This window comes from Dreissena polymorpha, chromosome 1, assembly GCF_020536995.1.
Source record: "Dreissena polymorpha isolate Duluth1 chromosome 1, UMN_Dpol_1.0, whole genome shotgun sequence".
Taxonomy (NCBI): domain Eukaryota; kingdom Metazoa; phylum Mollusca; class Bivalvia; order Myida; family Dreissenidae; genus Dreissena; species Dreissena polymorpha.
The window spans coordinates 58,001,488-58,028,401 of record NC_068355.1 but is presented as its reverse complement, the minus strand read 5'-3'; the positions used below and the strand labels follow the sequence as shown (position 1 = coordinate 58,028,401).

General features: G+C 37.5%; 2 protein-coding genes across 4 annotated transcripts in view; one reads left to right on the top strand and one right to left on the bottom strand.

Moving 5' to 3' along the window:
* The window catches only part of LOC127881995 (uncharacterized), a 318,763-nt gene that overhangs the window by 169,318 nt on the left and 122,531 nt on the right, over positions 1 to 26,914 (bottom strand). The window lies entirely within an intron of this gene.
* LOC127882132 (uncharacterized) lies at positions 6,228 to 14,161 on the top strand. Of its 2 annotated transcripts, none has more exons than XM_052430599.1 (5): positions 6,228 to 6,336; positions 6,956 to 7,105; positions 7,795 to 7,915; positions 8,674 to 8,839; positions 13,790 to 14,161. In XM_052430599.1, exons 1-5 carry the CDS (start codon positions 6,276 to 6,278, stop codon positions 14,066 to 14,068), a joined length of 777 nt encoding a protein of 258 aa, XP_052286559.1. In that variant the 5' UTR covers positions 6,228 to 6,275; the 3' UTR covers positions 14,069 to 14,161. The 2 variants fall into 2 exon arrangements, with proteins under 2 accessions (XP_052286559.1, XP_052286566.1); XM_052430606.1 differs by lacking the exon at positions 13,790 to 14,161 and adding an exon at positions 9,020 to 9,241.

Genomic DNA, 26,914 nt, shown 5'->3' with positions numbered 1-26,914 from the left:
ATCATCATCATCATCATCATCATCATCATCATCATCATCATCATCATCATCATCATCATCATCATCATCATCATCATCATCATCATCATCATCATCATCAATAATTTCATCATAGCATCTCACCCTTTTCTTATTTTTAGCTCGGCTGTTTTCGGAGAAAACTCGAGGTATTTTCATAGCCAGCTCGTCGTGTCGTGTCCGTCGTCGAGTCTTGTCGTGTCGTACGGGTCTAGCTAAATCCTTAACATTATGTCAAAGTTTTGAACATTGGCTCTAACATCAAAGTGCTTTCACCTACAACTTTAAAACTTTATATGTAGTTGCACCTTGATGGGTTCTACATATGCCACACACATATTTGGGTCACTATGTCAAAGGTCAAGGTCACTGTGACCTTATAAAAAATCTGAAAAGCTTTCATTTATTGAAAATGCACCCGCAGCCGAGCGTTGGCACCCGTTATGCGGTGGTCTTGTTCTTATTATTTTTTGCTCGTAATGTTTTTCTTAAAATTTGTCTTCTTTGTCATAGTCATGCTAACATTATAAATCTGGTCGTACAGTCTTAAATATTGTAGAATGCCAGTCCCAGGTTATTTCCTTTCAAGATGCATATGAGCCTCGTTCTGGGAAAAAGGGATAAATGCTTGTGCGTTCCATATTAACCTATGCAGTACGATATTATGGAATTCAGTACGGTATTATGGAATTCAGTACGGTATTATGAAATTCAGTACGGTGTTATGGAATTTTTCGTATACAGGAAGTCTATTTCACACGCAAATTCAGTTACGGCGGAAATTGTCTTCCCTGATTAGCCTCTGCGGACTGCACATGCTAGGAAGAGACGACAATTTAGCACATGCATTGAGCCCAGTTTCCCAGGGCGGGTTGTACAGGCTAATCTGGGACGACACTTTACGCACATGCATTAAGCCCAGTTTTCCCAGTGCGGGTTGCACAGGCTAATCTGGGACGACACTTTACGCACATGCATTATGCCCAGTTTTCTCAGAACACGACACATATGTATATCGGGAACCATACAATTTTGTTTAAAACACTCCTTTCTTGAATTGCCTCGTGCAAAGATAAATTGTCATATGGATTCTGAACAATAGTTTCTCTTTTTCAGACCGTTGACCTTCTAAAAGTCCAGTTAAATCGGCTCTAAGAGGAAGGCACGGAAGAGTGTTCAATCGTGGTCATCTTGCCACTCGCTTGACCAGCTTGGCCACAATGGCCGCTCTTTGATGTGGCTTCCGGCCTCCCTGCCGCCTCACTGTAAGATTATTGTGTCATCACTTCCGGAGGAGAAATACGAGAAGTTTCCGGCTCTCAAGGTAGCGAAACTTAAGAAAAAACTCAACTTGTGAACAAGTAAAATTTTAGCCGAGGCAATATCTTAGGTCATTCTAGGGGGGTCCGGGGGCATTGTCCACCCCCGCACCCGTAATGTTTTTTTTCCTAGTACGTCTCAAGTGCGTTTAAAGTCCATTTAAACCACATTTTTTACCTAAATTATCGGAATCGTGGATGCTACATATGACCGTTTAGTATCAATAAAGTTAACACAAAAATTTGCTACAAGTTTAGTGTCATTTTTAGAATATGTTACAATAATCGATGTTACATTTGAAGTCAGATAGAATAATAAAAAATGAGACGCAGCTCTCTCATAATATGTATATGGATAATATAATGTGCTAAATAAAATTATTATTGAAATACTAAAATAATATAGATCTACCTTAAAATCTGAAGAAAACAGATCTATCAGTCATTTTAGCGAATTATGTTTCATGAATTGTGCAATACTTTTTCACTGCCTTAACATATTTTATTATTCTTCAACTCTTAAATATCATTTTTATTGAACGCTTATTCAACTCTCCCGCCTCCAGTCGAATCCCACATTTTAAAAATTTGTTTTCGATAAACTGGAATGTGTTTATGAACAAACATTAATGCGATGCCATTAAGCCGGTCTTCTTTCATAGTAGAACGTGTCCACGTTTTAAGCCGGCCATAAAGGGGAGAATACTAATAAAGCCGAAAACGCCAACCACCCGAAGTGTGTTTAGGTCCAAAATAGACCCAGGCCTGGTCGTAAAACACTCGATTCTAGCTCGGTACGTTCCGATGTCTTCCATGAATATAGCATCAAAGTGTACAGTGCGACGCTTTGTTTAGTATACGGATTTTCCAAATCATTTTGCTGAGCAATTTTGGCATTAATTGAAGTTATTAAATTGAAATAATTATCTGCCTCAACATGAACCAATTGTACTCAGTGATAATATTTGTTTGTGAATATCATAGTGACTAAAATTCATTAAATTGCCTCAATTTCTTATATAGATTTTATTCGTTGACATACATTTTCCTTTTTCCATGTTATCTCAACCACAGGTATTGGGCGCGTGGTCAAGTCACTTTAACACTATCAATATGTCATAAAACAACTTTCTTCATTAAAAAAATCTGATATTATATATATAAACATATATTATATCAGATTTTTAATTTATTTATTTTTTAAGAAAAACAAAGTTTGATGACATATTGATAGTGTTAATATGACTTGGGCCACGCGCCCAATACCTGTGATCTCAAGATTGCTCTGCAGATTTTAGCCGAGGCAACTGCCTCGGTGTGCCTCAGCGTTGCTTCGACGCTGCTGATTAATATGAATTAAAAGACGCTACCGAGAAATGTGTCTGTTCCCACGACTTTTAATCGTGCGGCAATGTTCAAGGTCGCCGGATGTAACGTAGGCATCCTCGAGCTTTCAGAGATAGAAAATCTATTCAAATAAAACCAACCGATTACAGCTATGTAAGTTTTGGTTTTTAATTTTAAAAAACATCATCAACAGGAACGACGAAATACAGAGGCATATCGATGAAAATTTCCAGTCTAATAGAGGCACCTTGGCCGCTGCTTCCGGTTTAGTCTCAGTTTAATGTGACATCAGTGACGCCGCACTGATGACAATGCTGTCTGGAACATTTGCATTCGTCATGTGTCGAGGTTGAAAGTCGCCGAATGTACCATTGGTCTGCATGAGCGAAAAAACGCGTATTCGCACTAAAAATATATATGACGAAAACACACTTCAACAGCTAGAATGCGCTTTTTCGTTCCAATCATAAAAGAAATATTGAGGCATTTTGGTGAAACGTTTCAGTCTTCTAGGGGCACTTGGGCCGCTGCTGCCGGTGCAGTCTTTCTTTTATGGAGGCGTGTTGAAATCAATTTGCATTCTTAATCCTACCCCTTCGTAACAGTTTTTGTATGAAAACGGAACAAGATATCTAAAACATGTTTAGTTTTCAGCTATCATATAGTCTTAACCAAAGTTCAGGGTCAGATAAGACTTCAAGAACTGTACCGGATATATAAATAACAAAGCTTACATCGCCAATAATAACGAACATAAAGCTGTGCTATTTTAGAGTGATCCGAATTTAAGTATTCGAAATTATGGCCTCTGAATAAGGAATTTGGCGTAGAGTTAATTCCTTATTTGGAAGCCTGTATTTCGGACAATTACTTTCGGATATGTTATATTTAATATGTAGTGAGGGTTATTTAAGCTTGATTATGTTATATGGACGTATTCTGTTACATTTATTTTTATATTCTATTCGACGATACACGCTGAAAACAAGTATTATGAAGACGATAATAAGGAAATGGTATTGGCTCACTCAAACAAAAATAAAAATTAACCGAAAAATACAAAATGTCAATGAAAATCGTGGTATATGTAGGTTCGAAGTAAAAAAAAATATGCATAACAATATATTTCTATCTAGTTTTATTAAATAATAACACAGTTTCTTATTCAGTAAGAATAAAATCACATCGAATAAGGAACTGGCATTTTCATACTCAACAGACTATTAAAAATTTAAAATGAACCAAAGAGACCAATTAATCAATGTAAATCATTGTTATTTTAGGTTAGGTATCAAAAACATTTATTGCAGCAAATCTCTACTATGTTTCATTGAATCATAACCGAGTTCCTTATTCGAATTGAAAAAGTAATGAGGAACTGATCCCTTATTTGTCATTCAAATCGAATAAGGAATGTCATTTTCATACTTAACAAAATATTGAAATGAACCAAAGAGACAAAAACATCAATGAAAATCATTGTAATTGTAGGTTCCGAATAAGGAACTGGAATATAAAAATACAAAAACATGTTTAAATGTACAAGATTGCACTTTTATATCACATACATGTAAAATAATAGTATATGCCTTAGGTTTTTGTTGATGTGAAGTTAGTATTCGAATTAAAAATATCGGTTCGGTTTAAACAAGAAATCCTATGCAAGCGCGAAGAAGAAACATGAATATGTAACGTAATACATAACGTAAATGTATTCGAGTTACTTTGTTTTGATTTACTTCAGAAATGTTTGCATTATTTTTTTAACCATGCAACAAATTTCTAACGCGTGAATAAGGAATAAAGAACTTGGAAAAAGGAACCAACTTGCTCTCCATGGAATACCGCGCTATGCGTGAACTAAAAATACCACGAGTTTTATTTCGCTCTTTGATTATTTTATGTGTATTGCTCTCATTTGCTGAAATGAATTTCGAAAACATATAATGATGCCGTTTATATGAGCCCCGTTCTGTGAAAAGTGGGGTTCATGCACGTGGGTAAATTCTCGTCCCAGATTAGCCTGTGCAGTCCGCATAAGCTAATCAGGGATGACACTTTCCACGTGTGTTGCATTTTTTCGTTAAAATGAAGTCTCTTTTAAAAGAAATTCCAATGTGGAAACTGTTGTCACTGATTAGCCTCTGCGGACTGCAAACGCTAATCTGGGACGACACTATACGCAATGCCTTAAGACCAGTTTTTCCCAGAACGGGGCTCATGTAAATAATTCATGAATTACATTTTTGTTTTCATTTATTTTTATTGAGTTTCTTTTATGTGATTATTCTTTCTACACTCAAAACGTCCGAATTGTTGTAAATGTTGCATTCCCCCTGAACATTATTCGATACTTTAGATACGTACATGATATCTTTGGTTAATAACAAAACAGTCCAATTAAGTAAACTTTAAAAAAATAAATATATATATTGTGCGTCATACTTTCAAACGTTTTACTCAACAGGAGGTGGTCGGCTTTGCATACATTTGGTTTTACGAAGCAGACAACAGATCAGTGGTCATGGAAATTGGCAAAAAGTTGTACTTGTTTGACCTTGAACAGATTAACTTCAGCATCGTGTTTCCGGGCATCGTCTCGGTAGGAGTGGGTATCGTCACCAAACAGAAGCGTACGTTAAAGTCCTTATTTACATTTTACAATTCATGTGTGGGGTGGCAGTATTCACAACATTGTAATTAAATATTACGGTCATGGTGTGCCATTACTATTCAGCGTTACTAAGAAATCAAAGTCATGATTTGAAGATTTTGCGAACTGAGCGATTTGGGTCAGAGCGTGTTAGAAACCGTTCCGCCCAATTTATCTCTGTCTATGACGTCATTCTTCATTTGTAGAACTCCTCGTGACGTCACGTTTTGGCAAGAACGTAAAACTGTACACCATCACAAACGGCTGCGTTGACGCCATAATCAAAACTGGATACAAGGAGGAGATCTACCAAGTTGTGATCAGTTTTTATACCTTTCTCCACAGTATGCCATAGGCCACCAGTACAAGTGTAGTAGCAAGCAGTTAACATCTCAAAACTTTATTGCATTTTTGTTTTTGAATAATGTGACGAACATTTACATTCGCAAGTGATGTGTTCATATTATGTACGGCCATTCTCCCCATACCCCTGATTCACGAAGGGCAGTTGCCAGTTCTCATAAAAGCATGTGTACCAAGTAATAGGAAGACAGCTTGCCTAGGAAAAGTGTATGTTAACTGGCCGTCATGATATGACTTTCATACTGTTGAAAAGGGTGATCAATGAAAATGATCCCCGTTCTGTGAAAACTGGGCTAAATGCATGTGCGTAAATTGTCGCCCCAGACTAGCCTGTGCAGTCCGCACAGGCTTATCCGCGACGACTCTTTCCGCTTTAACGGAATTTCTCGTTAAAAGAAGATCTATTCCTGAGCGAAAATCAAGTCAAGGCGGAAAATGTCGTCTCTGCGAACTGCACAGGTAATCTGGGACGACACTTTACGTACATGCATTCAGCCCTGTTTTCACAGAACAAAGCTCATATCGTTGTTTTACAGGTAAACGATCCGGGAACGCTCGCCGCAGTAACGGTTGAAATGGGACCCGTAATGGTGATGGACCTTGTCACCCACTCTCGCATGTATGAGATCTCAAACAGTACGTACAGGAGATGCGACAGTATCTTTACCTTTCAGAATTAAACATACGTTGGAATTTCGCGGCATATATCGTTCAATATATTTTAAGGTTTACGGCGTCTCTTTTTCTGTGTACGCAATACATATAGCATAACATAAACTACCAATAAAGCTTTTAAATGTTGTTGTCAAAATCAGTTTATCGTTTTCGCTCCATATGTTATAAGACTACGAAAGTGTTATCGACCAATCAACTATTAAGTATGAACGTATGTTTTACCAATGAGTCTCTTTCTTTCTGGTAATCTGTTGAAGAAATTCAGTTTGATTCAAACAATTTTTTTTCTGTAAACACACGTTTGCACCCTTGTCGCTAATTTGATTGCCTTTATAACTTATATTATCCGCGTTCTGTGAATACTGGGCTAAATGCATGTACGTAAAATGTCGTCCCAGATTAGCCTGTGCAGTCCACACAGGCTTATCAGGGACGACACTTTCCTCATAGAATGGAGACTTCCGTTAAACGAAACATTTCATAAAAGCGGTAACTGCAGAGGCTAATCTGGGAGGATTCTTTACGAACATGCACTAAGCCCAGTTTTCCAAGAACGAGGCATAGATAAGTTCCGCGCTAGTTTTAGGCCGGCGGTACGGAGGGAGATACATGCTGTTCGACCCCTACATGTTGTTGACCCGAGTCAGCAGCCGCTTGTTCTTCATCGGAGGTTACGTGGGCGAGCGCACAGACAATGAAGTTCAACTTTTCTGCTGGGACACTGAACAAAGTAGGCTGTTTGTCCCGTTCTTGCAAATAGATCAGCTTTTTTATCGACGAGTTTCCTATCTTTTTATTACATGATTTTACCAATAAAACGACATACCTTATATTATTTGTATAACTGACCACTGATATGTACACCCACAATTGTTCATATTGAGACTGGAATGACATCGATCTTTTCTGGTCAATTCAGAGGCAACTATATATTTCTATATCCAAACATCATTTCCCGTGTATTTAAATTATTATATACAAAGGCTCGCTTTCCACCAACATTATTTATCTCGTTTGATAAAATATGGTTTTAAATGACAACGCATGTCAGATCTTTTATATTTTGAATCACATAAGAACACATACAGATGCCGCAATCGAAGTTTGTTCTTACTTTTCATGTAAGTATTATGAAGGTCCTTATCTAATGAGACGAGTTCTTTTAAAACTGTTTTCTATGCACGTGCTTAAAGTGTCATTCCAGATTAGCCTGTGGAGTCCGCACAGGCTAATCAGGTACGACACTTTCCGCATATACTGGATTTTCTTTTTGTAGAGACTTCCTATAAACGAAAAAAAAAACGGAAAGTGTCCTTCTAGATTAGTCTGTGCAGTTACCATAGGCTAATCTGGGACGACACTTTACGCACATGCACCAATCCCAGTCATCCCACAACGAGGTTCGAATGTATGTTTCAGAGATAGAACCTTTTGAGCTATGTGACAGAGAGGCCGTCAAAATTGTCATGGCAAACGTTTATCGTCTCGATGACGACCGTATTATGACCACGGGAAAAGGCGACAACTATGACTTCCGAGTGTATGACGTCAATGTATAGCCGACAGTGTAGCTCCGGACTAGACTGCGCGATTGTGCATAAAACGCGACTTATGTTTTAACTGTTCACATATGTTTAACTTAGCATGTGTGTAAAACAAAAACAAACAGTGCATATTAATACATGAAATGACACGTGGACCATATAGATGCAGAAAATCAATCATTTTGTAAATAAGTGATCAATGGTTTGAGATAATAAATCGTTTATGACGGGAAAATAATTTGGAATATTTCTTGTAATTTCGTGAAAATTGCAGAGACCAAACGATATGAAATTACACGTAAGTATTGTACTTGCCGGATAAGAAGAAATGTTAAGACGTAAGTTATTTTACACATGGAACCCCGGGAATCCCATTGGAGCTACAATTTGTTTTAGATTTTTTACGTCCAGTTATTAAACTTTAGGCTATTAATTTCATGTTGTTTTCAATATTACTCTTTCTTAGCCTGTTTAAAACCATACATTCTACAAGTTGCCTGTGAGCAAATCGCTTGATCGCACCCTGCGTATTGATTCAACTCGGGTTTGTTCGTCCTTGCGTAGATTTATCTGTCACTGAATGAGTCATTCCACATAGCGTTGCCGTTGTAAACATTACATAATTTGGTGATGGTTTATATAAATTTTAATAGTTATTCGACATGACTAGATAATAATCCACACAATTCTGCTACCCATGCTTTTCTGTCAATGTCACAGGAATACAGTCCTTATTATATTATTTTATATTCAGTTCGACACCCTGCACTGGAGCGCCGATGGAACGTTTTTCTACACAACCAGCGATAACTTCTGGAAACACAAGGCTCCTGACGTCATCACGTGGACTATTCACCATGGAAACCAACCCACATCGACGCCTGGGGCTAAACGCAGTCTTCCCTTATATTCAACCAAAGGTGACATACATGTTATTGTTATTTCTTTTCTGTTGTACTTTTGTACAACTGCCACAACAACTACTTCTACTTCTACTGTTACTAGCGGACGTGATACTTCTGCATAGGTATGATCCAGGTAAACATACACATTTCAAACAAGAGTTCTAACTTTTATTCAAATTGTCTCCCCTTTGTTAGCCAACCTGCCTCGTCTTACGATCAACGCTCCTGAATACGTCTAAACGGGCTACCAACCGGAAGTGGGAGATCCCGACACGGGCGATGAGATATTTGATTATAGAGTCCCAAAGTAATGACGAAGGCGATGCGATGCGGTGCGAAAACAACCATTACATTGAACACACTCAATGTTAGACATACTTATTATTAGCAACTACATAATGTTTCCCACGTTCGGAATTTATTTAATGATGTCGGAATACCATCGATTCTAAACAATTACGTGATCGACCTTATCGATTATTATTCAATCAATTAGTATACGATATATTTGAATTGGTCCTAATTAACTGTCCGTAAAGAAAATTTACGAAAACCGAAGACAAGATGAAGACACTTGCTTCAAAATATACAAGCTATAAACATTAACAGCGGCACATCAGAAACCTCGCCATGTGATGGTACAGTGGATCTGTATCGGGTTCGAACACCAAACATCATGGTTTCCATGGTTTCCACTTAGCATTTTTCTCACAATACGTGTTTACATATTGTTGACATTTTTATGAAATTATTTTAAGTTTTAAATATGTTATTATATATTGATTATAACTCAGTCGCATTTTCTTTGAGGTGCAACTCTGCCAAGTAGTCCGTGTATCTGAATACAAACTGTTATCGTATGCAGTTGGTGTCAAGGCGGATTTTTACACATAATTTTGCCCACAAACTCGTTCATGTACAAAGTCCATAAACAGATAATTATCGAATAGACATAAAACTATATAGAAAAAAACGTTATTTCCTTTGTGTTGCTGTAATTAGGATACCGAGCAGATGAGATGCGGCCGCATTATACATGCATGTATGCAGGTCTCATCAAATATCCATATCAATCATAAACGGTACTTATTATCTTAATTCTGATTCGGCTACGATTATTTACGGTTTCAACGAAATATTCATAAGGGCCAGATTACAGTTATCGTGAAATAAGATGCCAGAGTCTTTGCAAACATAATAAAACTGACCGAAATCAGTTTCTTTTTACGATATAGTATACTATTAACACTGTATTAAAATCTTCATATTTTGTTGCAGCTAAATTAACTTGTTTTACAAATGTTTATTTGGTACTGTAAAATCAGTACATGATTTTGTTACCTCTTCTCTTTATTTATACATAGTGGATCAATTTACAATTTATTAAACAGTCTTTACTAAGTCTATCAAGACTAAGTAAAAATCATAATAATTAAAAAGAACTTAACTGGCTCGTTTTCTCTTTCAAGTCGTGGTTTACATGACCACTTCTCTTTTAAAACTTTAAAAGCTCATTTACCTTTGCTTTGTTAGTTTCCCGATTAAAAGAACTTAAATTACCGGTAGATGTTTTAATTTCGATTTCTTTGATATTGACAGATCAATGTTTTACAAGGTCTTATTAACACAAATGTGAGTACATGTATAAATTTATGAATATATTGTGTGTGCCCATATCCTTTTCTAACTCCCGATGCATTGACTTTTAAGATAAATAAAATAAAGTTGAACATATTTAAATGTCGTCCAGAATATTTCAACATGAACATGTCATTTAAATTCATAACTGGTTATTCAAATTTATATTAATTTCTTAAAAAGATGTTCTTGACATGCCTGTATTTCAAACGCTATAAATGTAAATATTTCAAAGCGGTTGTCAGAAACATCCACATTTTGAGCACAAATGGTACGAATTTCATAAAGATCAAAAAGCGAATGTCAAGAAGTAATCAAGCAGTCGCTACTCTCAAGATTGATATCTGCAACACCGAAATTAACACGCAATATTTTTTTCAAATTTTTATTGAGGAAAAGCAAATAACAAGAAACAGTTGAGCATTCTTTTGCCACCTTGCGATGGTTTCATCTGAATAAATACTAAATACAGGTGTAAAACAGTTACAATTAAATATAACATAACGGTTTCAAAAAAACAACAACATTGTTTTCATTCAACATTGAATTCGAAATAGGATTCGGTTGAAATCAATGCAAAATCTGATTCATATGACTTAACTAGGTCTGAAAGCGGACAGTGTCGCCCCTGATTAGTCGGTGTGGACTGCACAGGCTAATCTGAGACGACACTTAACGCATATGCATTAAGCCCGATTTTTCCAGAGCGAGGGTAAAATGATTTTACAGATTTAGGATACCAAAGAATTGTGAATAGAACATCACGAAATATACCGGTAAGCAACAAAAAAAATATTGATGCAAATCACATGTACATCCAGGTTTCTTCGAGTAGCGCTATAGGTTTGAATGATGCAATATTGTCATAATAGCGATGGTCTATGAGACGCGTCATGCGACAATGGATCGTATGTCATAACCACTCACCTTTTTCAACCGCGTGTTCGGGCCATTTAAAACTAGTAGATTATTGAAACAGATACGTTCATAAAAGTTTCGTTTATCTCGTAGAAGAATACATGCTGAGTCCGGTGTATCTGAAAAACACATGATAAGACCAAAAGTAAGTACATGATATTCCGCATCGGTCTTCATTTGGGTTTTAACAGACTGATTTGGGTTTATTAAACCAACTTCTAAAACCATACATGACCTATAAAGTTAGATAAGTCCTATTCACATTACATTGAATGTCCTTACCAACTTTATCATGTCAAGGTCTTTAAAAGTTCGAAATTTAGACAATATGCTATAGTAGAAGCAAAGAAGATGTATAACATAAAACAATATTTGACAGAAACGACTGCAAAAGTCAATGTCTTTTTGTGTTTCGACACGATCATCATTAGTTTACGAGGAAATACTGTATCATAAGTTTAACAACAATCAAAGTACAAGGCATCCCTAAGCTGTCGCATGACTTTAACCCATTTATGCCTAACGTCTAGAAAAAAGGCCTTTGCAAACAGCGTAGACCCATATGAGACGCCGCATCATCTGGGTCTGCGCTGTTTGCTTAATGGAATTTCTGTAAGAAGTATTCTAAATATAGAAATAAATATACTAGACATCCCTAATTTTGGAAATAAATTGATTCAATTTAGAAGGATGCGAGAGTCCACTAGGCATAAATGGGTTATGATACATGTATATTGTTTCTCAAAAGCGATGCGTCCGTATGTTGTTTTGATTTGAATAACAATGTCCAGTAGGAGCGATTTCTACAATATTTTATTTAATACTAACGTAATTATGAAATGCATTTTAAAGGGATCTTTTCACGTTTTAGTTAATTGACAAAATTAAAAAGAAATGTTTCAGATTCGTAAATTTTCGTTAAAGTTATGATTTTTGTGAGGAAACAGTTATACTGAGCATTTACCATGCTCTGAAATATACATTTTATGCATCTTTTGACGATTTAAAAACCTGAAAATTTTAAATTGTTGCAACGCGAAACGACTGAATAATCTGGGGAGTTCTGTTGTTGTCGTTATATTTATTTTGTGACACTACGAGGATTGCTTATATAAAGTATAAAATACATCATTCATTGTATGAGAACGGATGGCCGAGTGGTCTAAGCATTAGACTTTAACGTCAGAGGTCAGTGGTTTGAGCCCAGTGGAGGGTTACTTTTTTGTTTCTTTCTTGATTTTAAACAGAAGCTTTTTAGATCAAATGTTTACATTATTTAATATAAAGCATTTAATGATACACTACAATACATGCCAAAATCTGTGAAACGGTCCTTTTGAGTCCATACACAAGTCATTTAACTTTAGGCTTGCCATGCTGTTTAAGCATGAACTTAGACAAGACTTCAATGTGGTGTCACATACATAGGTTTTACGTATGCGATTCATACCAAACCTGATACCGTGGAGATGGTAATTAAGGAAATATTTACAAAACAAATATGCTCGATTTGAATCATTATTCCAAACAATCGCGGTTCAATATGGGAACATGAATGCTTTCGCCATAAAATGAGTCGCGTTCTGAGAAAAATGGGCTTAATGCATGTGCGTCAAGTGTTGTCCTAGATTAGCCGTGCAGTGCGCACAGGCTAATCATGGACGATACTTTCCGCCTAAATAGGATTTTTGCTAAGAAGAAACTTCATTTAAACGAAGAATGTCGTAAAAGAGGAAAGTGTCGTCCCTGATTAGCCTGTGCGGACTGCACAGGCTAATCTGGGACGACACTTTACGCACATGCATTATGCCCAGTTTTCACAAAACGCGACTCAAATAAATGACAAAATGCTTCCATGAACGAACTGTAACATTGATAGAGCTACGACGCTTGACAGAGCCACGACGCTTGACAGAGCTACGACGCTTGACAGAGCCACGACGCTTGACAAGCCAGGAGGCTTGACAGAGCCAAGGCTTGACATAAAAACGATGTTTGACATAGCCATGACGCTTGACAGAGCCACGACGCTTGGCAGAGCAACGACGCTTGACAGAACTATGACGTTTGACAGATCCACGACGCTTGACAGAGCCACGGCGCTTGACAGAGCCAAAACGTTTGACATAGCCAAGACGCTTGACAGAGCCACGACGCTTGACAGAGCCACGACGCTTGACAGAGCCACGACGCTTGACAGAATCACGACGCTTGACAGAGCCACGACGATTGACAGAGACATAACGCTTAACAGAGCCATGACGCTTGACAGAGCCACGACGCGTCTTCGGATTGGAAACACACTGTAACTCGGTGGCGCAGGAGAGTATGTCATCGTTCTGGAACCGTTGTCGGGAGCCCTTCACGGCTGCCAACATTCTGCTACACTGCAACCTCTTTTCATTGCAGAGGCGCCGGCTTCGAGCCGCATTGCACTCCCATGGACTAGTGTTAAACCTTATCATCGAGGAGCGATACAAAGGCCCGGTCTTCTCTGTGCTGTCCAAATATCTACTGGACATTCTGATAACTGACAAGATCTTGGTCTTTGGGAAAGAGGCAGTAAATCCCACCAACGTATCATACATCTTGCGCGGAAACATACCCGGGCTGATTCTAGTAATATGGTACCGCATTCTTATAATTATTGGAGTGATAGGTGCAATGCTAATTATAATTAAATATTAATACAAACTTTGTATAATAGTATAGTCAAATTTCATATTATAAATACGTATTTAATGATAGTAACAGTCAATACAATACTATATTAACACTTACGTACGCTCTGCGTGTCATACCCTGGGAATGTATAGTCCAGTATATTCCTTATGCCCTTAGGAATACACTGTTTTAGACCACTATTGTGGACTCAAGAATGGTTACACGATTTTGCTATGATTTGACATAGTGACCTAGTTTTAAACACGTGACTAAAATTCTACCTTTATATAATGTTCAAACAGTCCAATATTTTCTGACTAAGTTCCATAAAGATGAGATGGAAAACGTGGCCTCTAGATTTGTAACGATCTGAAATATTTCGATACACACATACCGCACACCAAATGATGCTGGACGCTTGACATAGGATGATTACAGAAGCTCACTTTGAGCACGGAGAGACGTTCTTTAAACGAAAAATATCATAAAAGCGGAAAGTGTCGTCCCTGATTAGCCTATGCGGACGGCACAGGCTAATCTGGGACGACACTTTACGCACATGCATTAAACCCCTTTTTCACAGAGCACGGTCAAAATATATTAAAAGATCACTAGTAAGAACAATAAAATAAGAAAGCATAGATAAACACATAAGTTTAACAATTTATACCAAACAACTCAACAAGAAAGTGTTAATTGTCATTCTATACAGTCATGCGCCTTTTATGCTCTCTAGAAACTATTTTTATAAATATGTAATGTTGATCTTATTAATATCAATCTTATGTTATATTATGTGAAGTTTTATTTACCTTAAACTTAAATGTCTATTTTATTATTTTATCCACATTTCATGAAGTCAATGTCGAAACAATGACACCTGAGTTACTGCACTGATTACCATGGTACCATGTGGAATACTTAATTGTAACATGTACTGTTACAATTTTGTTACACGTATACACTATATGGGTCTTGTTCTGAGAAAACTGGGCTTAATGCATATACGTAAAGTGTCGTCCGAGATTAGCATGTGCAGTCTGGACAGGCTAATCAGGGACGACACTTTACGATTTTTTGGTATTTTTAGTTTCAAGAAAGTCCCTTCGTATCGAAAATCAAGTTTTGCCGGAAAGTGTCGTCCCTGATTAGCCTGTGCGGATTGCACAGGCTAAACTGGGATAACACTTTACGCTTATGCATTAAGCCCAGTTATCCCAAAACAAGGCTCAAATAGTTTCATCATGTGATCTTTATAAAAGTGGTAAACTCTTCTTTTCTCTCTCTTCTCGCTATAGTTCCAAGCTGCAGAGAAAGAAAAATACTGAAATAATATCACGTTATCATATTTATTATAATAAAACGACGCCGAAGTGTGTCTGGTTTCATGTGGAGTACGTAATTGTCACGTGAACTCTTACAATTTTTGTTACACGTATACACTATATGTTCATAAAGTGGTTCTATGATCAAACAATTTAACGATTTCCTAAATAATAAAGCACGGTTTGGCGGAAAGATCTCGATGGCATATCTCACTGAACCTGATTTCCTCGTTGTGATCATCCCCCAACTTGGGAATGTAAAACTCGTCTATTGCTTGTTTTATGTTGTAATGCCCACTTCATACAGAGAATATGTTACTATTCTATTATTGCATAATTTATCGAATCGGCTAGGCTTAACATACCATGGCCTGAAATGCGTTTATGAGTGTTTTGACACTTTACCACTTAGATACGTATTTTCAAGCATGTGTAGTCCTTTAGAAAGTACTTTTATATTAAAGGCCCTTCTTCAAGTTTGTAAGGCTTCCTTTCCAACACTTAGATACTGGTGAGTAGCAAACAGCATAAAACCTGAACAAATTGCGAGTTACTCCAAGGCTGTTCTGGTTTTATGCTGTTTGCACATAGTCATTTTCACTTTGCTTCTGAATCGGAGAGGGTTTAATATTATACTGCGTGGTTGATATATACGGGATTAATTCAGCAAATACAAAAGCTTTTTACAAGTAAAAAAACTAACTTAATAAAAAGTATTTAAAAACATCTTATCCTAATGCTCACGCACGCGCATTGGCAATAATCAAATTGTAGTTCGGCCGAGTTAGATACATTGCTTTTTTCAAATCAGATAGTGTTGCAATCTGCTATTGTTCTTATCACTTTTTCGCTTATATGGCTGGAATGTGAGCGGCATTAAAAAAGGTATTCAAGGTCATACAATGGCGAAAAATACGAATCTCGGAATGGACGTCGCCAAATTGTCTGTCACGTGATTGCATCCCACTTTTATTTATAATCTGAATCAGCCTGTTAACAGATTTATTTCTGAGAAAACCGGGCATAATGCTTTTGCGTAAAGTGTCGTCCCAGATCAGCCTGTGCAGTCCATTTTCGTTAAAATGAAGTCTCTTCTTAGCAAAAATCCAATTAAGGCGGAAAGCGTCGTCCCTGATTAGCCTGTGCAGACTGCACAGGCTAATCTGGGACGACACTTTGCGCACATGCATTATGTCCAGTTTTCTCAGACTCATTTAGTCCAGTTACTCAGGACTATGAAATATCGGTTGAATGGTTTCAATGTAAAATTGTATTGTTGGTATATATCAAATCGCTCCATTGGTGCAAAATGGTACCACATACCGTTAAATTTAAAGAACACAAGGTACCTTTTTGCACCATTGGTCGAAATAAAACTATGAAGCGCACGCGAATGAAATTGATAAAAGACGGATCCTGTAATGCTACTTTGACTTTTGAGCTGAAAATACTGCCTATGATTGGTCGGCTAAGTAAGGGCATAAGATTGCTGATCATGGGCGTTTGGTAACTAAAGTTAACATATTATCAGAACTGTTTAAATTACTATATTGACTGTGATCTGTGAAAAAGGTTTTTTTACGGAGCATGACCCCTTTAAAATCTGCTCTTGGTCTGCCATCCACGAGTGTTATTTGAAACCTTGGCGTTGACCCATGCCAAGTTTTGTTTTAAACTATGACTTGCAAGATTCAAAGGCTAACACTGGGACGGATGATTTAAGTCTATAAGTAAGGGAATAAATAATATATACCCATCACGTAGTTGTTAGATCATCAGGGGAATATTAGAGGAGACTAAAACTTGATACGCTCCGCTTATGGAAATTGCAGATAATTTTCATAGTTCACAAGAGGTCTCTAAAAAGGGAGTTTTATCGTCCATGTTATCGCGATAAAATCTTCTGTCTACATTACCTGCACATGAATAAGTAATGAATTTCAAAACGGAAGATTACAGATTAGTTCTGAAGTTTTGGAATCCTACCTTTGCGCAGAGACCCGGTGTGGTTTTATGTGATATGGATTAGAAGAAGAAAGAAGATTGCTATTTTTTTAAAGTGTTTTCAGACATAATTTAGAATTTCAAAGTACCAACTTCTATTATGGACTACTTGTTTTCTCCTGTTTTGTTTTCGTAAATTTTCAGCGGAATTCCAAATGATAGAACGAGTTCGCAGCGAAATTGTAGGTCAATTAGAATTTGAAGTAATTAGTGCATTTAACAAACTGCCTAAGCTGTCGCTAAGCAAATAGACGACAATGCACTCAGATTATTAGAGCAAATACAACTTGGATAAAAGAAAACATATTTAGTTTCAAACAAAGTCCGTGTAATGTGCATTATATTTATAAAAGAACACTGAGTTAAATTAAATGCAGTCGTTGCAAACTCATGGGCAATGGTCAGTGGATACAGAGTCCGTCCATATACCGTATTTTCATCTTAAATTTGACAACCTTAATACGAAAATAAACACATATTTAATTCGTATACTGATTTTGAAATAACCTAAACTTAAAACTACTGAAAACCAAATAATTTTCTTTACATCTTTTTTGTTGTTCTCATAAAACAAACATAAATAAAACATAGCCGTTAATTATACAGGTATGTTGTTAAACGTCAGAATGAGAAATATGAAATAAGACTCTTAATATAATTGCTTATTTATTTTTAAGTTTCATTACTCATTTCCAAAAAAATAGTTATTATCTATACAAAAAGTATATGCAGCTTTATAACAAAAAAACAACAACAACATTATTTTAACGTTGGCGCGTATATTAATTCGGTATATTGAAATTCCTATAAGCTTCTTTAAAACAAACAACAGTTTATTTATGACGTGAAACCCAAGTGTTTTCGTTCAAAGAATTATTTTATGTGTATTTAAAATATGTCATGCATTAACTCATTTATGCCTAGCGTCTAGAAAAAAGGCCTTGGCAAACAGCGCAGACCCAGATGAGATGCCGCTTGAGGCGTCTCATCTGGGTCCGCGCTGTTTGCTTACAGGAATTTCCGTAAGAAATATTCTAAATATATTAATAAAAATACTAGACATCCCTAATTTTGGAATGAAATTGATCCAATTTAGAATAATGGGAGAGTTCACTGGGCATACATGGGTTAAAAGTCCCAGTGGTCTTAGTTGCGCTATGGCTTTAAACTCCTCATTGTAAACACTATTTTCATATGACAAAATGTTCTTCCTTTGATATTGTATCCGCATTTCTCCTTCCCACATGCTTCAATAGCAAAACTTTGATTTCCGATTCTTCTTAAATTATTAAAAGCGACAACTTTCCCTCATGACATCATCAAACGTTACTAAAACAAAACTTTTTTTGTTATTGAAGTATCTGGTTGACACATTCATTTCCTCGCATTTTCATTTTCGACCGCCGAATTTAAAAAAGTACCAGTTTGCACTCCTCCTGTTCAATATTATGGGCACAAAATACGTTTCACGAAATACGTTTTCTTTCATGTTATGCTCAATTATTCGTTTACTAATTAAACGCTATTTTCTACCGCTACATAATTGCAGTTTATTGTTAGTGATGTTCCGAATAAGAATTGTATGTCGATAACAGAAGCTCTGAATTATAAGTTCTGTTAATTTATAACTTAATTATACATAAAATGTACAAGATTATATTAATTTTGCACACACCAATACTAATAAGTGCTGCGATTCATTCGAAAGATCCCATGAGACCACATTTTAAAAGGCATTCTGACAAAGATTAAATACGGGCCGTACTCTGTGAAAAGAGGGTTTGATGCATGTGCGTAAAGTGTCGTCCCAGATTAGCCTGTGAAGTCCGTACAGGCTAATCAGGGACGACACTTTCCGCTTTTACGGTATTTTTGGTTTGCAGATAGTCTCTTCTTATAAAAAAAACAGTTGATGTGCCTCTTAACAAATAGTTTAAATAATCAAGCTCGCGTAACGAGAGCCTACACGATTGCAATGTGAATATATAAGCCGTGTTCTGAGAAAACTGGGCATAATGCATGTGCGTTAACGGTCGTCCCGGATTAGCTTTGTAGCCGCACAGGCTGATCAAGGACGACATTTTCAGCTTTAATAGATATTTTTGCTTAAAGGAAGTCCCTTTTACCAAAAATCTAGCTTAAGCGGAAATTGTCGTCCCTGATAAGCGTTTGTGGACTGTAGGTACATGCATTAAGCCCAGTTTTCTCAGTACACGACTCATATTATTATCGCAATATCATTTATGAACATGACTGATAAATGTTATAAAACATTAAATACTTCTTATATTCTTACTTCATGGAAAATTCACGAGCAAATTAACGCCAATACCGACAAATTGACTCGTGTTTGATATATAATTGATCACAATTTGTCCATGTTTCCTATGAACGAATTTGCACAAATCGATTGGGATTACACAACTGAGTACCTGTTTTGAGTACAAGAAAGCAAAACATTACTTGCCATTGAAAAAAAACACGTTACGTTGTTATTCTCGACTTCGTTTGAAATGTATTAAAGTCGTTAATACAATATCGTTTTATCGATTTAAAAATAGTAATACGATCGTATATACGCGTAAGTCCTCAGCAAGTTTTGACTGTACAAACAGTATATGCAAGGGTATAAAGCGTTCAGTGTCGCGGTGCTCAGGGACTCTTTCTTGTGAACTTGTATTCAAGCTTATTTTAAATTACCGTTTAAATTGCCAGTTACATAGTACGCTGTTTTCAGTAAATAAATCCTTAGTTGTTTATTTTATAAGCATTCGCTATTTAAATGGTATGTGGGTCATGAAAACAGAAAAAAACAGATTTATCAAAATTACAAAATACGCGATGCAAAACGCGAACTTCACGAGGCAGTGAGCAAAACAGAACAAACTGGTTAAACAGTAACAAATTACATGCAAACACTTTAAACTTACATACGATTTTTATTGCACATAATCGGAAAGACTGACACAAATTATTTGTTGCAAAATGAGAACTTTTGTGTTTTTTTTAAAAACCTTGTTATTGCCGGTTTCAACCATTAATCCTGTGTAAGCATTTCTTAAGTATGTTTTCATTTCGTATGTATCATATCGGCCGTGATCTGGAAAAAAGGGGGTTTGATGCATGTGCGTAAAGTGTCGTCCCAGATTAGCCTGTACAGTCCTTACAGGCTAATAGGGACGATACTTTCCGCCTAAATTGGACTTTTCTAAGAATATACTTTCTTCAAACTAATATTATAATAAAAGCTGAAAGTGTCTTCCCTGATTAGCCTGTGCGGACTGCACCGGTCAATCTGGGACGACACTTTACGCACATGCATTAAAACCTCTTTTCACAGATCACGGCTCATATGTATGTGTCTGTGGCTTTAGTATAAAGCCCTCTTTCCCACGGAAACATAGTCAATAAGATGCCAGTGTATTGAGCGAGGGTTCATCCATGACGTTCAGTTACGGGTTGGTTGGCGGAAGATCGTGTTTGTGATCAGCGGTTCTTGCTTCGCGCATGTTTGGGGCAAAAGAAGACCATTCATGTTGCATTGGCCCACTTCATTGTGCCCAAGGACTCGGTAATGACGGTATGTAGGTCTGCGTAGAAATTTGTTTTCACTTCTTCTGGGTGAAGGCTTAAGAGCTGAGCATAGTACGATGCTTCCTTCCTTCCATAAATGGGAGCTAACTGGGAAGTCTACGATATCAATTCCGTATCTGACGAGTTCGTTCCATATCAGAGCTATTCTAGTGTGGTATGTCTGTATCGTACCTGCGCACAGGTTTGCGCACGTAAAATACGTCTAATGTGAGAAGAACTGTTCTCGTTCTATTTGTTTTTTTTCGTTCCGACTGCTGGTGTAGGGCCCCCTTCCAGCCGCGAGAAGCAGTCTTGGGAAGGTTTGAGCGAGCAATTATTAGGGCACCTTTTCTAGCCCCTTCCTCATACCTGTAAGTGAGCAGTGGATTCCTAAAGAGGGCTGCTCAGTCGTCTATGTATCTGCCGGACTCCACTGCTGCTCCTTGTAACTTAAGGAGGAACCAATGACCTAAAGCGCCTGCTTGCAGGATTACGCCTACGGCTTCCAGTGTGCCCGCATCTGCCGGTTCGTCGTTCGCCCGTCGCCACAGCACCTGTTGTTTTGATCGATGGGGCGAGGTTGATGATGGCAGAATGACTTGTGTGATGACTTAGATTTCAGTGAGGAAGATTTTCGCAGTTTGTCGAAGAACAGGGTCGAGACGGCTTGAGACAGAGATGGATGTAGTGGACGTCCACGATTTCTTTTGTGTCTTGTTGTGCCCGTAGCGTGCCACAAGGCCTTGCTGAGAATCACCTTCTTGCCCGTTGATCGTCTGGTGGTTCCTTTGCGAAGTCCGCCGATTCCAGTATTCACGCACTTAGGTAGAGAATCTTAATTCATCGAGGGGTTAAGAGTACCACCACGCTGCCATGAGTAGGTGCCGTCTTAATACGTTTCGAGTACTTGACACGTGATACCATTGGGCGTTTTTCTTTAAATAAATCCCGTTTTTTAAATTTTATCCAGAATCCTATAGTACAGTTTTTTCTATAGACTTATTAAATGTTATAGAGTGCACGGGCATACATCACTCTGCAATAGAAACCTGCCATCTTAACTCGTTATATCAACATGCTCAATGATCACATTTCGTGTTTAAAAAGTCCTAAGGCCATTGATAAGCGTCAAAATATCCCAACAAGAGTTGTTCATGATTATGGATAATACGGTTTGTTTGCAATTTCAGATTAGACATAACAATTATCTAATGTGTGAACCCGCCCGTGAACTTGACCTACACGGTTGCCTGAGAAAATCAAAATTTTAGGAATCACGACTTATTCAATGCAGAAATAACTACCCTTTCTGGAAATGTACATGTATTGTAATATTTTGACAAATGCTGGGTCAAATTTTAAGAAATAACACGATACACAATTCGCGTGACCTACGTTCATTTACATGTACACTAGATATGTACCTTTCCAAGGAAATTCATTTCTGCGTTGAATAAGACCGAGTTCATGGAAATCGATGCACAATAGATGAAGTTACGGGTTGACTGTATATATATATATATATATATATATATATATATATATATATATATATATATATATATATATATATATATATATATATATATATATATATATATATATATATATATATATATATTTCATTGGCGTGTTTTTTCACCGTTACGAAAATACGAAATCGCGATTGATTGAAGACCAGTCGTGCACCCACACAGCGTCTCACAACGTCTCATGATGGGTGAATCTCGAGCAGATATTCCTCATCCGAAGCGTCAAGATTTACAAGAGGAATGTATGACATAAGTGTGAACCTTTAATTTGGTGAAACTCATAATTAATGGGTTTGTCGTGCGTTGTCATTTCTTGTGTGGAAAATCGTTATGAAAATATATTGTAAAATGTAAAACCGTTCAATCGTTTATATAAAAAGATTGTCAAAATATAATGTTTCGTATCAGAATCTTTCTATGTGTTGTAAGTCAATATGTTTGGTCAAACAATGCAGTGTTTGGTAATGCATATTAATACAACTCTCTTCGGCATATGGAATTCAGACATGTCTAGTATTAGACAATTAACAGGGATCCTAACCATATGAGCCGCGTTCTGAGAAAACCGGGCATAATACATGTGTGTTAAATGTCGTCCCAGATTAGCCTGTGCAGTCCGCACAGCTTATCAGTGACGACACTTTCCGCTTTTATGTCATTTTTCGTTTAAATGAAGTCTTTTCTTAGCAAAAATCCAATTAAGGCGTAAAGTGTCGTCCCAGATTAGCCTGTGCGAACTGCACAGGCTAATCTGGAACGACACTTAACGAACATGCATTAAGCCCAGTTTTCTCAGAACTCGGTTCTTATATGCGTCGTGTAGGACATTCGTCACTTGTCTAAAATAAAAGAAAAGCGGATGGTTACCATAATTTCTGTCACGAGGATGCATCTGCATATAGAGTGATAATTCCTATACTCAGGACTTGTCCATCGTTGCGCGTGTCAATAAAATATCAAAATAATACTAAATAAAATGCATTGAATCAAACATTGTCCATATATGGACAATATACTCATGTTAAAGCATCAAAGGGCAGTGTATCGGTCATATCCATAGTTTGAATATTAGCTGTGTATTGGACGAGTTGATATCAAAGTAATAAACGCTCTCCCGAGTCCGTTTCCTGGGACTAGAAGCAGTACTTGGTGTTTACAGGGGTAATCTAAAGAACGCTTCCACAGTGGGGATCGAACCCGTGACCTTAGAGACGTCAAGCTTTACGTCAGGTTATCGGAGGCCGGCTTTCAATCTCGTGAATGGGTTTCACCCTGGAGAGGTCGGCGTTTCATACACGTTTGAGCTAGCTACACCGGTGTATGGACAGTGGGTACGGATTACGCGTAGCACTCCTAACGATGCACTCACTCTGTGCGAGGTTGACGTGGAAGGTGTTCCGTACTCAGCAGCCAATGGTAGGTTGCGAAAAAAGTAAATTTTTAAGATATTTATAAAACTATTATTTCTCGGTTTCATATTGAAAAATACAGAATGTATATGCAACTGGTCGGCGTTGGAACAGGCACATTACGTGAAAAAAAACACGTGAATTTATATTTGAGGATACATGTATTAACTGACCAGTGCCTAGAAGACAGTAGATAGCGACGATGCCGCAGTCAAAACATATCCATACATGTAGAAACAAATCCTATTACAAATGCTCGTTCGCGTTTTGACATGTTCTCGTCTTCAGGCACACGTTATTCGGTTTTCCAAGGATATGTTCACATTGGCACTGCAATCGACGTTTCCGCGAAGGTCCTGTCAAATCTCCTCTGCGCATCAAGCTGTTCCGAAACAGAGAACTGCATCAGTGCCCACTACAACAATGCGACCTTGACCTGCAGCCTGTTTGATTCCTTGGCATTCCACCCAAGAGACGTCGAAAATGACATCACTGTTGTCAACAGTATTGCCATAACAGAGAATTCAAGGGCAAAATTGTTCGGCACATAACCCGTCATTTTTTCTGTCGTGTGTTTCAAAGCCACATTTAGCAAATTGCAAACATCACTACATGTATATTCAACAAAACAAATGCGATAACCGTATCTATCACCAATATACATACAACTCAGCTGTACAGACAGTAGACACACCTTACTATAGCACACGTTCCTTTAAGTAATGGCAATTGGTTATTTTCAAACCCGCCAGACACAAGACACAAGCCATTGATTCAGTACAAAACACTGCAGACACACAAAGTAAAATGATTTAAAATTCAGTCACCGCCGTAGAAACGGTCAAACTCGGTCAGCAGCTGGAGCGTGCGCGTCGCGACCGAGGCGAGAGTCGCCCGCAGAAGATCTACTCACTTGTGCGGTTGACTCTGCTAATCCAGCTGAATCCGTCACCCTCGAGACGGACGTCTTCCACACTGCTGGGATTGCTGTCTTCTCCAAGATGCAGCGGACTTGTCACCCGCTGTTTATCGTCGAGAGTTCGCCGGCCCGGACCTGCCAGAGGTCCCGTCTGTAGAGGGACGGGGATAGTGGGACAGCAAGATCACCAGTGTGGAGGAAAGACGGGGCGGACTTGGGGATACTTTTGCGCTCGGAGTAGCTACTAGAACATCGAGGGGTGGCCTTATATAGGGACCCCGGGACGGCGGTACTCAGTACGCTCAACGCACTGGGGAAACTGTCTCGGGGATGAAGACGACGGCCGGTGACGACAAGTGGGCCATAAAGGCGGAGCTGTGTGCTGCAGTCCCTTGGCGGTGCTGCGATCAGACATGAATTTGTCTTGAGATTGTCTATCTACTAGTGCACATTAATGTCTCATTGGCCACCGTACCGTGCACTGGTCTATTTGGATCTAAATGATATCTTTGGCGAATACCCGGAAAGCCGGGGCAAATTTGACCTACTTTGGCTCAAAATAAAACTTTCTCCCCTGAAAGGTCACAGGGGCAGGTCGGACTATAAAGACCTCGTGAAGAGGCCAGTAGGACCTGTCAATAAACTGATTTACACACTCAGTTCAATTCCCGTTTTTGGCAGCATGTGCGTTTGGTTGGTTGTCACCATACCGCACAGGTGGGGTTTTCAACTGCCCCCCCCCCTAAAAAAACAAAGAAACAAAAAAAACAACAACACAAAACCACACCAGAAATTAAAAACCACACAAGAAATTAAAAATAATATTCCTGACTTAAAAATAAAGGTAGAAAATAGAAGTTCTAAGTTTTTAAAGTTAAAAAAAAAGTTTAAGTACTGTTTTATTATTTTACTTCGTGAGAACACATCATATGTCCTCACATGGTTTATTATGTATTTCTTCGTGATCAAAACATATGGTTTGTTGATTAAAGCCACACACTTTGCCTCTGCCCATAAATGAAATACTTGTTAATCAATACATATAAATCTAAAGCCTAGTTAGCAAGTAATTTATAATTTTTCAAACGGTACCGCTTTTAAAACCGAAAGTAGGATTTCTAGACGTATACGTCCATTTCGACAATCGCGATTATTTTTACAACGAAAAAAAGATGGATTTCTACCTTGTAACCGCCAGATATATTTTAATTGGCATAGATAAAATTAAATATATAGCCTAGTTAGCAAGTAGTTTATTATTTTTCAAACGGTTCCGCTTTTAAAACATACCGAAAGTAGGATTTCTAGACGTATACGTCCATTTCAACAAACGCGATTATTTTTAAGTTTTAAAGCGCAAAAAAGACCGATTTCTACCTTGTAACCACCAGATATATTCTTATTGGCATAGAAAAATATTTTTCTTATTTATACTTACATATACTATGCCAAATAAGTTGTTTGGCTTTGAGACGCAGTTTTTTCCACATATTCAAACAACACTGTATCATCCGCGTCATGCGAAAATCGGTCTTATGGCATATGCGGCCAGAGTAGCTCAAGTCAAGCCTGCGCACTTTCCCACCAATGGCTACGCTTTCCGCTTTAAAAAAAGGCACGCAAGGTTTGGTAATAACTCCAGAGTAGTTTATTCAGTATTCATATTCTTACAAGACTGTGCGATTGCATACCTAAGGTCAGATATTGCTGGCGAAAGGAAACCCCAGTTAGAATTTGATGAAATCGAATCAATCTTTGTAGAGGTAAATTTTGATAAATGTAAATGGCTGATACTTGGTACATATAAACCACCATCTATGTCAAATCAGAAGTTTCAAGAAAACTTTGATTATACCCTTGACAAAGCTTTCTGCAAATATGAAAATATATTGGTCGTTGGCGACCTCAATTTTAATATGCTTATAGATGAGAAATGTCAAACATTAAAAAACTCATGTGATATTTTTGACTTAGTAAATATTGTGTCGGAACCAACTTGTTTCTCAAATAAAGCCAACCCAACACTTCTTGATGTAGTATTAACCAATAATAATAATTTTTTGGGTAATATTTGTAATTTTGACTGCGGGTTGAGTGATTGCCACAAT